Here is a 15,980-nt window from a genome sequence, read left to right as displayed (position 1 = left end):
CCTCGCTGTGGACAGCAATGTATTTGGGGACGTTTGTGCTGAGACTTTGCTATGACTCGGGAAGGTGATTCCTTTTCTGTGCTCTGGGGATGAAAATCTGTTTCAGGCTCATTTAATGTCCACGCGCCTGGTAACAGAAATAGTTGGATTGCTGGAATACTTACTGTTCCGGGCGGGGGAATGTGTGCAAATGCTCCCTTTAGCATCACAAACCCGTATTTTCAGCTTTTCCATACCCTCTGTATAGGATAGCACAATCCTTGTATATTCTACCTACATACGATCACTTGCTTCTTGCAGACAAGGCATTTAAAAGCATATGTAATACATCTTGGTACAGTGTCTCTTTTTTCTGCCAAGCCTAGCTAGCAAATCTGTTACATTGCCTCAGCTCCACTGTTGAATGTGCTTTACGCAGAACACCTGAGTAGCTGGAGAGGCAGATGTAGTATGTAGGACTCCTTTGAAATTCTGCCATATGTGATGACTTTCCTTAAAGATACCCTCTGTAGAGACCTTCACATCGCTGTCACCACACACTACTCCTTAGGACAACTTTCCACGAATGCCCTGCTGTACGTAGCTTTCAACCTAAAGGACATTTCTTAGAAACAGACTGGTTTATGGCAAAATCAGAGGTCATGGGGAAAGATTAGGAAATTAAGTAAGCAAACTCAATTTTAAATAACAATATGGCTTTAATCATTCCCTTTCATATATCTTCAAGGCATGATACGCTTAACACTTTTGAAAATGATAAATACAGGTATGACGGTCGAACCAAATTAACTTTTCTAACCGTCTGAGTGCTGAAAGTTGTTGTGCAATGTAAGCTTTGCTTCTCTCTTTTAGGGAGAGACTTCTTGCTGCATTGGCAGCCAAATTGCAGGAATTTTAACCTTATTGTACATAACTTCATATTCAGAACAGTATTTGTGATAACTGACGCATGAACAGCATTCATCATATATGTGCATAAACCTTCATTCTTCCAATCAGCTACAGAACTTGAGTAATTACTCAAACATGTAGTAAATTGCACCCTTGCCATTCAAATGACTTTAAAAATGTCTTCACAAGTATGTAGCACATATGTAGTCTTCATGTCACAGTAATTTCATTGCCTGTGTCCATTGTTGAAATGTGATTTGCAGCTATCTTGTTCAAAATACAAGTAGAAAAATCATATGGATAAGGGTTGGCAACATATAAATAGAGGTGATAGAAAAATAGATATATTGTACATAACTATAATACAATATGCATGTGTAACACCAAACCTACTGAATTTTATTTTGGCATGCTACAACATCCAGTTATTCCAGATCTAAATAGAAATATGGGGAAAGACTCAAGGAATTTAGTATGATTTCACAGTAACAAGGCACAGAAGTTAGAATAGCAAATATGGTCTAGGCTTTATGAACACAGAAAGGTATTTCTCATGGTTCTGGACTGGCAGCAGAGCTGTGCTGTTTAGAGTTAGAAAAAGCTCTGTGGTACCGCTGTCCTGACAGAAAATTTCCTCCTCTGAATGTGCCCTTTGCCTCTACAGAAGGCACAGCACAGCTGTACTGACAGAACTACAGAGCAGAGGTTCATCCAGTGCAGCTCATATTGGTTCATCCTTGTGCTATTTCTATGTATCAGAATGGTGCATTGTCATTTTCTTTTTGAAAATCAGATTTTTAAAATATGTATCAAAAAACCTAAAATTCCCAGGATGCGCTCGTGCTGATCCTAGTCATTGCATTATTTATGCTAATGAGAGTAATCCATTTGCATTTATCAGTTTTGACATTACACATTGACATGACATCCCCAACTAAGGGAACAAACATAGTGGCTCCCCTCCTCTCATGCATCAGAGGAGGTGGATGAGGTGAATCACTGTACTTCCCCTGAGTATGGGCAAAAAAAGTAGATTAACATGCTTATAACTGCAGAGCTCGAGAGAAATTCTTTAATTTTTAGATAGACCCATCTCTAGTTCATTATCATCCTGGTAAATACAAAGAACTTTAAATGTTACTGCAGCACTTGTCTGGAATAAGGTGGGCCATTTGGGGGAGTAAAAAAAAATTAATAAAAATATTCACTGATATCAGGTGAAAAGGATTACTTTTAGATGTTCAGGAGAAGGGAAAGCCTATCTTGAAAGTGGTGACTAAAGGACTGAGCTTGTTTATCCCAGCAAACAAAGGCTGGGAGAGGGTTCTGTTTGATCTGTAAAGCAGAGCCAGGTGAGAAGAGCTCCTTAAACATTTGAGCATAGAAGATGCAAAAACAGTGGGGCACACCCATATGGTACCACCTATGTGTCTGTGAGAAATAATAATTTCCTGATGCTTCTGCCTCACTCAGGGAAGTGAGATTGTGGAACAGGTTCCCACGGGTCGGTGTGAGGGGGCTGGGGAAGGAAGGGAGCTGCTGAAGGGGACTGCACCTCACAGTGCCTACAGGAGCAGGGGCTGGCCTCTGTCAGCCAGGAAAGCCTTTCAGATCTGGTAATGGATGACTGCTCAAGTACCAGAGGAGGAGGCATTTCATGTGGCCTGCTCTCCTTGGAGATGCCAAAAGGAAAGAGACCTGAAAGAGAAATGGCTCCCTGAGATGGTTTTTCGTCTTTTGGTACTTTCATGCCGGCCAGTCAAATGCTGGAAAGTCTTTTCCTGACCATAGTCCGTGTAATATTTTTAGGAAGAACTTTCCCTTTTATTAGTGTCTGCCCAGGCACTTGGAAATGGCAGTTTCCATTCGCAGAGTTTTTCTCAGGTTTACACGAGTCTGAAATAGTAGCTCGGGGGCTGGAAGACTTTGAGTCCAAAGAAATCTGACTAACAGCAATGCTGCCTGCGCTCTTGGAGGAATATGTGTAAATCATTTTGAGAAAGGCAGATTTTGTGTTAGTTTCTTGCTTGAAAATGATGATATAGCACTTTGGAAGAAAAATGCAGCAGAGGATTCCATAATTGGATATTAAAACAACAATGATTTCCACTGCTGGCAGGTATTTGCCAAATGTAGTTGCATAGACAGGGATAAACACAATCCATGCTATAAAGTAAATTAGCATGCCAAAGGTGATGAATTTAGCTTCATTGTAGTTCTCTGGCAACTTCCTACCTTTAAAGGCAAATATGAAGCAAATGAAGGCTAGGGCAGCAATGTAGCCCAACATAATTGCAAAAGCCACAATAGACCCCTCATTGCACTCCAGAATTATTGCTCTCGGAATTGAGAAATTTTGCGTTACAAAAGGTGTCCTAAATACTAGCCAGAAGGTGCAAATGATAACTTGAATTCCAGTGCAGGTGACCACAGCGGGAATAGGTTTATACATGCATTTCAGGAAGTTTTGCAGCTTGGGATCAAAGCTGAAGGCTAGTAAAATTTTTAGTGACTTTATTAAAATACATGAAATGCAGAGTGCGAAACTTATCCCAAAGAGGGCTTGTCTAGTTTTACACTTGAATTCTGTGGGTTCATCTATGAAGAAGACAGTGCTTAAAAAAATTAAGAAGTGGCTGAAGAGAATAGTATAGCAGACAGTTAGACCTCCAGATGCCTTTACAACTGGCGTGTTCAAGTTTTTAGTAAATATTATACTAACTGACAAAACCAAAACAACCCCAAAAGAGGAGAGAAGGAGGAGGAAAATAGCAAACCAGTCAGTCCAGGCGAGGAAATGGATTGTCTTTCTGTAGCATGTGGTGCTATTGATGGGAGCCCAGTAGGTTTTGTTGTTACATCGGTAGCAGTAATCCATATCTGAAAGCAGAAAAAAGGAAGATAACTTAGAAATCCGAAGTAAATAAACTTCGAAGTGGGTTACGGAGGCGTGAGATGCAGGAGCAATGTGGGAAGGGGTGCCCAGTTGATTAAGCAGGGCTGACGCTTCCGACTATTGCTGCTGCTGCCCAGGGGGAGGAGCTGCAGGGCTGCGGTCGCTGCGGTGCCATGCTGGCAGTGGTGGCAGTGGTGGCAGTGGTGCCAAAAGGACAAATGCCTGCCAGCTGTGAGCAGGGGCTGCCTGCAGCCAGGGCCTGGGAGGGGACAGGGAGAGTGACCAGGGTCCTAACACTGCCTTAGTCACTGCTGACCAGCGATACATGACCTGGCCAGAGCTCTGGAAAGGCAAACTTTAACTGAAACCTGAACAGTGACTTGGGAGTAACTAAATTTTTGCAGAAATTGAAACAACGTTGCTTTCATTTATCTATTTTGACAAGAAAAAAACCCAAACTTTCTCTTTACAGATAGCTTTTGAAATACAACAGCAAGAATAAACATTGCTTTATATTATACTTTGAAAGGTTACTTTTGCTTTAAGATTCCTATCCTCTGATACGGAGAAATTTCACAATTATTTTAATTAGAAAGATAAGATTTAATTTCCTTCTGCTCTCAGGGTATTAAAAGTACATTGTACCACAACTTTCTTAATTCCATATTTCTCCTCCATATTTAATTTTACCTTTTAAAGAATTTTGCTCAAATCTGTAAATGAACAAGAGGTAAAGTACACATCTGGTTTGATACTAGAAAATATTACTGTACAATTATATCAGACTTCGCAGTACTCCCTGGTAAGACAAAAATATGCTGGTAAGGAAAAATACATAACCCTTGAACTTTGTAGACTCATAGAATGGTTTGGGCTGGAAGGGACCTTCCAAGATCATCTAGTCCAACCCCATGGCCTGGCCAGGGACACCTTCCACTAGAGCAGGTTGCTCACAGCCCCATCCAGCCTGGCCTGGAACACTTCCAGGGATGGGGCATCCACAGCTTCTCTGGGCAGCCTGTGCCAGTGCCTGATCACCCTCACAGTGAAGAATTTCTTCCTTATTAGACTGGGTGTACTGCGGAAAGACAGGGAAGCAAGGCTCTATTTTAATGAAAGTCAGTCTGATAAATCATCCAGACTTTCCATCCTAACAAAGGATAATGCCAGTCATCTGGACAATCCAATTGCTTTAAGTTTTGTCTTCTAAAAAGCATTTAAACCTATTTTATAGGCCAAACACTAGCATTTGGGAAACTGAGCATAGACAAATATGTCCGTTTGTCCCATTCCAAAGATTTACCCAAGGTTGCAAGGCGCATTATACCCAAACAAAACAATCATATTGATGCCTAAATAAACCTTTATTTGGATCACAATTTCTTACCTGTTTGATTGCTGTAATGGTTTTCTGGGCAGTAAACACACTCATAGCAGCATGTGTGTGGACTCTCTGTAACCTTTTTCATCTGTCCTGGCCTGCAGTGCTGGGAGCATGTTGACTGAACCTTCTGCAGTGTGCAGAGGACAAAAGAAAAAAAAATCAGCTCAGGCACAACTAATTACTTAGAAACGTTAAAATAAACCTCCAGTAACTCTGTGATTTGCACTCTCTTGTATCTAACATATTTTAAGGGAATCTGAAAATGATGCTGAAAAAAGGCATTGTAGGCTCTATGTTCTTCTGTTTTCTCCACACATTCAATAAGTGACAGGATGGGGCATTATCTACCTGATAATTATATTTTTTGGCCCCGAATGCCAATCAGTGGAATCGTCTGTAGCTTTAAAATCCAGATCAAAGTGTCTCATCCAGCTTTGAACCTGGAATTTATACTGCTAATGATTAGCTCCAAAGAAAGCTCAGAAGCATCTGATGGATCTGATGGAGGATTCAAGTGGACTGCTTCACAAGTGAGATCTTGAAATGCCTTTCAGCTGCTCTGAGCCTGGGGGAGACACCTTGGTGGGTGCTCTGCACTGCAGCTCTGATATTCCTGACCCTCAACAGCTCATCCCTGAGTCAGGAAGCACCACTCTGGGGTGCATGATCAGGGCCTTGTCTCAAGGTCTGGGCTCCAGTCCTCATTCCAAAGACAATTTTTTGTAAAATGGAGAAGCAGTCCTAAGGGACACTGCTGTTTCTTCTTTCTTCAAGATGGCTTACAAGTAGGTAGAGACATTTGCTTGCCATCCTGGGCAGCGCCACAAAGGGGGACAAGATCTGAGGTTTTCTTCAGTCCTCAGCTGAGTCTGTGCGCTGAGACTCGAATCCAGCCCACCAGGTAAGCAGCCTCACCCTGCCCCATTAGTCATGAACACAGACTTCCACCCATGCACAGATAACATTATCCAGCTGTAGAGACACCCACTAGTCCTGTCAACACCAGTGCCGGGGCTCCAGGTGGTACCACCCACCTCAGACTCCTGTAGCTGTGCTGACTCCAGCTCTAACAGAAGCAAATAACAACAAAGCTTTTTTCTTTTTTTTTCTTTTTTTTTCTTTTTTTTTTTTTAATACAGATATGAGTCTTCATCTACAAAATAAATGGTGGTGGTACAAAAGAGAGGGAGCTTTTACAGACAGTCATTTTTTATTTTAAAACCCCTTTTCAAAATTCTGGAGTAGCATCCTTAGGACAGACATAATTTCTCATCTTAGGAAATCTCCTAGGAGCATTCTGGAGAAATAACTCTTTTTCAAATCACTGAGCCTGCTTACAGGCTGACAGGCTTCTCAGGGTGCATGAAAGTGTTTGAATATCCCCAGAGAGGGTTTTTTGCTCTGAAAGGAGAACATGAAACCACAGGAGAGATTTCTAGCTGACACATACTTCAGTTACAAATACTGTAGGGAGAAGAAAACATATGAAACAAACTTCACATGTTTTTTCACAAATTAAAAGTTACCTTTAAATCCAGAAATGCTTTTTTTTGGTCTTCATCCTCAAAGATAAAGCCACCTTTCTCTAGGTCATATTCTGCCATGGTGGTAATTTCCATGTGGCCATCAATTTCTTTCCAAAGAAGTACATCGTAGCTGGTGCTCATATCTCCGTTGGAGTCAAACTTGATTTCTTTATCATCATCAATGACTGTAACTTTTTTAAGTTCTTCAAGGAGCTGAGCATAAGTATAAGGAATGATAATATATATCAGTACCATATCAGTGCAATAAACTCAGTAGTTTTACATCTGTGTGATGATATCAAGTTAAAAAGACCTGTTGGTTTTTAGGAGTAAAAGAAACGTTAAAATTAAAAGTCATCTTTATAACTGTTTAGTTTGATGTCTGACACAGAATTACATTATTCAGACAGTCCTGTTGACCTTAAAAATCTATTAATAAAATATAATCTTTTCTTAACTCTATGCAATGAGTACAAATACTCATGTTAGTATTTTGTTCCAGCCTTGGAAATTCTGGTACGATGATGGGAAAGAAAAGATTTTTGCTTGCAAGAACTAATGGCATTTTGGAAGACTCCTTCTTGTAAAGAATGACTGTGAGTGATGCTCCTATTGTTACTTTACTGTTACCAGAGTCAATCTGGACAATACTTGCTCCACAGAAACCTCCCCCAGCCTGTCTGGAAATAGGTAACATTGTTTTCAGCTGTCACTCTGACTGATACTATGCATTGCAAGGTGAGACTCAGAACTGTTAAACGCCAGTTTGCTCAGGTGAAGTGATCAATGGCACAATGGCAATAAACAATAAGGCCGTATTTTATAGATCATAGGAAATATCAAAACAAGCATGCTTTGTTAAGGCAACTGTCCAGCTTCATATTGCAAGCCATTCTGTTCAACAGGGGGATATTTCTGTTTCCCTCATGACAAACAGCCAGATAAAAAGTTCTGTGTGAATCTAGAAAAGAACTGGTTAAGGTACATATAACCCACTCCCAGTTCATAGGGAGACCATAGAATGACTTTCATTTGCCGCTGTAGTTCTGAACTGAAGCAAAGGCTTTATGCTTTTGCAGGCCTAACAATTTTTGGCAACAGGGATTAATTAAGAAGAAAAAAACCCCAGGTTTTGGTGACAGGCTGAATTTAACTGCCCCTTAAAGCATGCTCTTGCATGGATCTGTTTGTGATATTTATAGCATCTAATGGACATGCTGATAAATCTGCTACTTAATAGGCTTTGGCAAGTATATATATGCATATAACGTCATTTTCTCATGTATAACATAGTTGTTTTGAGAGTTCATATATATATACTCACTGCATCTTTACCCATCTGTGAAGAATCAAAGTGTGCTTCTAACCAATATTGCATTTGAGTTGGATGTTGTATAGTTCTGTTGGACTGAATAGGTTTTTTTTATTGTATATATTCAGGCTAGTAATTTAATTTTTCTCTTCTCCACTTTACCAATTTCTCTAACAATATGGTAACAACAGAGCTTTCTGAATATATCTTGAGCTTCAAACAGAAGGAGCTAATAGTAACATTTTGATGTAACTGATAGCTACTTCAGCAAAGTCTGTAACACTGATTACCCTTGTTGCTTCTCTGTGTGTGGAGATGTGTGACATGGATTAGTTGCATCCTAAGCTTTGTATATGTATATCCATTTCTAGAGGCTTTAAATTTAGTGTACAGAAATTCTATTGTGAAAGCAATACAGGAGGTATAACTTTCAGTTTTCTTCACGAGTTCTTAGCCTCGTAACAGTAGTTTTAGTTTGGGTTGTTTGAGATTTAATTCAGCAATGATGTAAATGCAGCTCAATGAAGTTGCAGCCCCCTGTAAAGCAGTCCTGAATTTGTCCTATTCACATTTACAAATTCATGTAAGAGTCTGATTGTTACTGTTTCAGTATTTTTTCAAAGCCCCCACCTTGGTTTGACCTGCCCTGACCTAGGATAAGAGGTCAGAGCAAGTCAGAATGCTTCAGGGGTTGATTGACTTTTAAATTAACTTTTGTTTAGTCCTCTGAGTATAATTGTGTAAAAGTGAATACTCCTGAGCAAGTTCTTGGGTAAAAGGTCAGGTCAGGTTTACTTGTCTGATTTTTCCTCTTCTTTTCTACCTAGTAGAGTTTGATAACAAGTACCTCACTCATCTTAAAGGCTGTGTCTAATTTTCCTACCAGTCACTTCAGTAGAAATCAAGATCAGACAGAGGAACAGTCTGTTCCATTTTCACTTTCAAATAAAGATTACTTATAGAGAAAAATACCTGAATTCAGATGAAACAGAGACAATGGTGAGAGAGAAATTGGAAAATTGAAACTCTTTGGTGAACACTCCTATCCTGCTGTATCCCCATCTCTCAAGAACACTCATTGCTGTGTATTACAGTGGTTTGCAGCAACTGGACCGACTGCTAGTAGCTGAATAGCTGGTAAGTCAACTGTAGATTGACTATACATTTTATTCTATCTCACACGAGTAGCTCGCAAGGCATTCCAGCAAGAAGCCTACAGACTGGAGCCTTCACCCAAGTTAGTGCCTATGCTGTGTGCTCTTTGGAGGTGATGGGGCAAGTGTTACAGTAGCTAATGAAACCCAGCAGGTAAAGATCCCTTCTGCACCTGTGGAGTCATGTGTTTACAGCCATTGCTAATGTACCCATGAAGGAGGAGATGGTGCATATGCAGTTATTCACCATCAGCTAGTTGTCTGTACATGAAGTGCAATAATCATTCTCTACCTACAGCAGAATATAGCCACAGCTCAGCACCAGGAGCCTCTGCACCTACATGGGCCAAAAACAGGGAGAAAAACCTGGAATCTAGTCCTTATCACTGCAGCAGTTAGATACTGCTGCTCTAGCACATAGTCTGTTATTTCAGCCAGTGAAGAAAAGAAGGAACAGGAAGAAAAAATAATTTAGTAAAAGGACCAAGCTAGTGAATCCAGGGATGTGGGAGCAAAAATGAGATGAAAGTTATGCAGAGAATAAGACCTGAAAGAATTAACGTCATACCTCCCATGGAGTGAAGGCAGAGGGATCCTTGCAGTTTCTGTCTTTGCATTGCCCTTTAATGGCGTGAGCAATGGCATAGACTGCAAGTATAGTACTATGGATAAATCCCGATTCAACGTTAGCATTCAAAAAATCATCTCTCCAGATCTGATGTTTATTCTCAACATTTTGCAATAGATCATCCTGGGACTGGTTTGAAATGCATGTTTGAAAATCATGATATTCCAGGTGTGCACAGAGTGACAAAAGTGTAGTATATTCATGTAAAAACTTGTTGTTGTCAGTGGGCTTTTCATGAAGGTTTCTTAGAAAGTCTTGGAATGTGGAGACATTGCCACTTTTAAATCCAAATCCCACAATGGTTCCCAGTTGTCTGATGTTGGGAATTGTACTGATTTTGACTGCAGCCGACCAGTTATCACTTGCGATCCAGATTTTATTTACATTTCTCTCAACTGCCTTCTTAAATAGTTTGAGCACGTGGAACTGTCTCATAAAGACAACAATAACATTTACTCTGGTTTCCTTGACAATCTTCTCAATTGCACGATCAACTTTGGTGTGAAAGGTGTTGTCAGAGAGATAGGCAGGTAGCATTTCTTTAAAAGCTATGCAGACATTGTTTGCCATGGCCTGGACTCCAAAGCTCTCCAGAGCAAACCGCCCGTTGTCATCATCAGTGGCTATTATTCCAATCCAATTCCACCCAGACTCACAGATCAAGTGTGCCATTGCTCTTGTCTGATGAAAATCACTGGGGATAGTCCTGAAGAAAGAAGGAAACCGGATTTTGTCACTGAGGATTTCAGCTGATGATGCAGGACTGACCTAGGAAGAGCGAACAATTCAGTTATGGAGGCAATCTCCTCCAAAGGACACCGAGAGATCCAAAGCTGCCATGATTGCTCTTTCATCCAGCCTGATGCAGTCTCCCTCCTCCTGTGAGTGAGTGTCAGCAAGGTGCAGCCAAATGGGGCAGGTTGCCTCACCCTGCTCTTAGGATGCAGACTCATGCCCATTACCAGTTCCACGATTTTCATCCTGATCCACATAATTACTTCAGTGAAGGCAGAGAATAAAACCCTTCAAAATGGATATGACAATCATGCTGGTAAGGTTTTTTACTCTGTTCAGATACCATCAACATGCTATTCAAAACAATATTTAAAGCATTGGAAACATTAACCATTGTTTGAGTTATTATTCAAGTTGCTAGTACCCTTACATTTTGCAGTATTTTAATATCACTGAATATGTTAGTATGGTTCACCTGTATATATATATTCTCTCTCCAAGATTTAATTATTATATTTTAAAGGGATCACTAAGCCTGTTAGAACCTCCCAGAAAAACAAGCAGTAACCAATACTACAGAATACTATAATTCTTTCATATAAAAGATGTATTACCTTTTCCTTGTGAATGTAGCTAGAAAAACATAAATGGAACATTGCTATTTAAATTTCTCTAGTTTTAATCCTTTTCTATTTGTTTGTAGGAACTTTTTCCCCTACACTTATATTTCCTACATTGCTTGACAGTTCTTAAAAAAAACAAATCTAAGGTTTCCAAAATGAGTCAGGTCTCTGAAGGGGATACCAAATATCTGATATCAGAAGATTACAGACACTATGGATGAGAAAAATCTGCTGGGTCATCTTTTCCATCTCTGTGCCCCAATGCAGATTTGTTTCACCAATTGCCTTTTGGTTATGTTCAGGTGTGGCATTTTAATTTTCATACATACTCCTCTGCTAGAGCTGGAGGTCATAATTACTTCCTACCACTGCAGAGGACAAGATTCCATTAGAAGTTCTGTTTAGTTTGGATTTTCTTTCTTTTCCACGTGTTTGGTTACTATGTTGCTGTGTTGAAGGGAGGTAGTTTATGTCAAATGGCCAAACCCATCCTGCAACACAGGATGCTGTGGAAGCGGATCTCCTTTTCCCTCGTTGGTCCTGGCCTTGACCCAAACTCCGTTACAGTAGTGAAAGCAGAAAAGTAAGGACTGGCCTAAGTGCAAGTGCGGGACTGTACGAGTCCTAGAGAGGTCAGAAATAGAGAAGGATGTTTTGGGAAGGAGCAGCATGGATCTAGAGAGTTGTATATTTTCTCTTCTATAAAGAGTAACATGAGTAAAACTGCACTTTACAGCAATATTCCTCACTTCCCTGTCCAGAATTACCACAGATTCCAACATCTCATCTCTCTTAGGCGAGAGAGAATTTCCAGATTTCTGGCCAAATTTTATTTAGACTTTTTTTTTTTTTTTTTTTTTTTTTTTTTAAGCTCGACACCAGGTATTGCCATATTCATCACCAGCCAGACTAGAGGCAGTGGGTGTAACTTTGTTGCCTGAACAGAATCCTTGAATGTCATCCAAAGAACACTGGAGTAACTGGCACAGCCTTGCAGGACTGAATAATGGTGCTGCCAGGCTGACAAGAGCCCAGCATCATCCTGAAATAGCACTTGGAGGCATGTGCCTTGGGCATATGAAGTAGCTCTTATTGCCTTTGTTTAGGCAAATGAATTAAGCCCTCCATTTGAAGCTGAATCCCACCCCTCCCGATGTCCTTAGGTTGAGCCAAATCCTGCCCTGTAGCAAACGTGTGGCTTTCACAGTCCCTATGATCAGAGCCACACCTTGATTCCAACCTTGGTAAATTTGACCTTCTGTCCAAAACGACGTAATTGCCTCACACCTACCTGTGGGATTAGTTGCAAAGCCAACAGCCTTGAAACTGCCATCGACACCTCTGAGTAGGTGGCTCCAATGACTGCCTTAATTCTTGGGATGTAGTCTGAGTAGTTACACTTGAACTCCACAACATCCTCAGAAGAATTGAATTTAGACAGAAACCTCAGAGCAGATGCCATGGCTTTAGTGACTTCTGCACATGTGTCATAGATTTCGTAGCCCAGAGTTACTCCAGATAACAGTGTTGAGTTGTTGATCATTTCAATAGCATGTATCATTGCAAGTGTCTGAAGAAAAATTTGAATTTCAAAGCTGTCAGGAAACACAGAAGTTTTACTTTAGAAAGACATTTGTGGGAACAAGGCTGAAGCAAAGTCCATTTTGAGGATATCCCTCAGAAATTGACAACTACTGAAAAGAAGTGATGGATAGTATGTTTTGAGTGATTAACTTAAGAAAAATAAACGCAAAACTTAAAATATACCTGAATGAAAGTTGGTTTATTGGTTTTTGGGTTTTTTTTTCCTGAAAAAAAGCAGCTACTAAAGAATTAATTCTCATGTTAGATGAAAATTTGCCAGTAATATCTTCAGGAAGCATCTGTCAAAGCCAGTGAAGCTATTGCAATTTACTTCACCTGCCCAGTAAGCTTTTTTAAAAATGTATTTATTTTCACCAAAACATGTAACAAATCAAAGAAAGGACTAAATATTTCACAATAGAAGAAAATATTTCAGAGGTTGAGGTCTTATAGTGTTCCTAAAGTCTTCTCTAAACCTGATGAAGTTAATACAGTTATTCCCCTTATCTCCAGTGGATATTATAACAAATGCTTAATGAGAATTGTGCTAGCACAAAATGTCTGCAATACAAAAAACCCCCCTCTCAGGCAAGGTTCTCTACAGTTTACAAATCTTGCAAACTAAATTAAATTTCAAATCGACCTTGGACAATTTATGACTCCATAGAAAAATACTGGAAGACTGGCAAAATGATCGACTTCATCATTTTGAAATTAATCGAAATGGATACCTGAATGTCCAGGTCACTATTAGATTCAGATGTAGGATTAAGTTGCATGCAAAATTCAAATAAAATTTGAGGATTTGTACCTGTATTATAATTAAACAAAATGCATATTTGGAATTCCTGGGCTTAGGAAGGCTTTATTATATACTTAAAATGAAGTCCTTCACCAGGTTTCCTTTGCATTCTTTCCAGAAAAATGGATGTTTCAAGCACAGTAGGATTTGAAGACAGCAAAACAAATATTCTGATGCACAGTCTGAACCTGAATCCATATGTGACATGGTGTTCATGTATAGTCTATCCTATAGCATAATGCCACAATTATAATACAAAGTGTAATAACTACATAATTAAAGTAATTAAAATAGTAACTACAATCTAGTCAGCAAGGTACTATCATAAGTTGCAGCTGAGCTGCCTTGTGAGGCGGGGGACATATTTTAGTATGCGCTTAGGTGAAATGGAACAGTCTGCCTGTGTTCAAATCAAAAGTAGATGCAACTTCATAAATAACGAACAACTGCACAGCAGAGTGCTTCAGACATATAGCAACAAATTAGCATTTACATGGAAATTAAATGATTGTTCAGCACAAACCTCCAGGGCTAGTTGATTACACATTAAGATTGAAATAGGATCCAATGCTCATTCCCTTCCTCAGGCAGCCACAGTATTTTTTATAACTGCAACTTTGCCATACTTTATCATCCTGTACTAATTTGCACACAATTTATGTGACGTCCAAGTTCTTTTAAAAGACCAGGAAATTCAAGAGAACCAGCTTTTGTTGATAATGTAAGAGGTACATGCCTGATCTCAGTGACCTTTGTTATATGTATAATTTCCAGTTTTACTTACCCAGCGCAGTTCTGAATTACTGGCTTGATGGGATATTCTTCTGGATGCAGCATTTCGCTATGAACTGCAAACAAGCCTCCAATAACAATGTCCCCCGGAGAACTGGCGCCCACAAAGTCGTCAGTACTCTGGCAAGAGAAAGTGCTATCAGTGCCGACCACAAAGCAGAGGATCAAAAAGCTAACAAATGCCATGTTTCTGTTTCACTTGCTCACTACCAGCTTCAGGGCAATTAAGCTGCAGGGCTGACGAGGCTCCTATGTCATCTGTAAAAAGCAGCAAAGGGAAAAGGCTGCGCTCGTAAGTTAGTCACACCTCATAAGGTGCTTGTATTTGCTCCACTGGCTGAGGCTATTTTATTGAAGCTACTACAGCAATGCTGTCACACAAAAAGTGATGGTGCAGGTGTGTGAGAGTGAAGAGGGAGGGAGAAAGATAAATGAGTTTAAGAGGAAATGTTGGACATAAAATCTGTTTTGCTGTGTTCAAAGTTTATTATGCCTTATCTGAAACACATGGCAAATATTTTGGTATAAATTTGGGCTTGTCTTGAATACCTTCCAACTGAGTGCAGGGTGTGAAGAAGCAACTGCATAATGTGGTGGTTATATTGCTTTGACCATATTTTAAGGGGCTAGTCCAAAGAATACTGAGAAAAGACCCCCCCTGCCACAGTGTGCTTTAGATCAGACCCTGATGCAGGAAAACCCAACCCAAAACTATTGAAAGACTGCTTTTCTCTCAACACTTTTCTTATAAGTTTTAAAATCTGTGTATGAAAGTGGTTAGGATAAGCTAATAATCACGGTTCTGATGCACACACAGCTCCTAGGGACTTCTGCGAGCTTTGGGTCAGGTTCTGTATTTACAAGCCTGGCCATGTCTGCTGCTGGTTAACCTGATAAAGACGGACCAGTGGGGAAACGTGATATTAATGCTAGGTTTTTTTTTTTTACTCTTTCCTCTCTCTGACTGAGGACACCAGCATACAAGCAGCTCCTGTGCTGCGGGAGGACAGGGAAGAAGCTGTTCTCGGTGCCATCATTCCCCTCAGGTTTGCAGGAACTGGATGCTGAACCAGAAGGGAACCAGGGGAAAAGAGAAGCAGAGACTGGACTCTCAGCTTTCATAAACTCCAACCATAAACTTGAAGGTGAACCTCTTTTGGATGGAAACATGGCCGATGCTACTAGACAATACCAATTTACGTAAGAGATACAGATTTGACAATAATCCCTTTCTGTTCTTGATGTTGCCTTCTTTATATATTTTCTTGTAATGGCTTCTTCAAATTTTTCTTCTTTTGGTAATATGCCAAAACACTCTTAAAATAATGGGCTCAGTCATAATGTTTATTGTCTATGAGTGTATTATAAAAAATGCTGGGTTTTACACAGAAAATTTGAATCAAGGATTTTTTTCTGGCAAGCAAGAAAGAGAAATGGGTTCTCTGTTACATATTCTTTCTGATAAGCATAATGCATATTATATAAATTATCTGAATTATTATATTTTGCTTTTTCTCACTAGTCTCTTCATAGTCAGAGTATCCATTTACAACAGAGATATTTCTTGCAAATGCAAATGCAACAGACGTATTACTTGCAAATTTTAATCACTAGTTAAGTTACCATTCAGCCTTTTCTTTGTTATAATATAAC

At 39.8% G+C, this 15,980-nt stretch overlaps 1 protein-coding gene across 1 annotated transcript; it reads right to left on the bottom strand.

Annotated features, from left to right (window-relative positions):
• Nucleotides 1-2,650: 2,650 nt before the first annotated feature.
• GPRC6A (G protein-coupled receptor class C group 6 member A) lies at nt 2,651-14,513 on the bottom strand. Its single transcript, XM_056344489.1, has 6 exons — nt 14,320-14,513; nt 12,441-12,744; nt 9,732-10,559; nt 6,698-6,910; nt 5,175-5,298; nt 2,651-3,771 (listed from the first exon to the last, which is right to left on the bottom strand). Exons 1-6 carry the CDS (start codon nt 14,511-14,513, stop codon nt 2,651-2,653), a joined length of 2,784 nt encoding a protein of 927 aa, XP_056200464.1.
• Between the last annotated feature and the right edge of the window lie 1,467 nt (nt 14,514-15,980).

The sequence above is a fragment of the Falco biarmicus genome, chromosome 6 (genome assembly GCF_023638135.1).
Source record: "Falco biarmicus isolate bFalBia1 chromosome 6, bFalBia1.pri, whole genome shotgun sequence".
NCBI classification, from domain to species: Eukaryota; Metazoa; Chordata; class Aves; order Falconiformes; family Falconidae; genus Falco; species Falco biarmicus.
The sequence above is the reverse complement of the archived record's forward strand: the minus strand, read 5'-3'. Positions and strand labels throughout refer to the sequence as shown.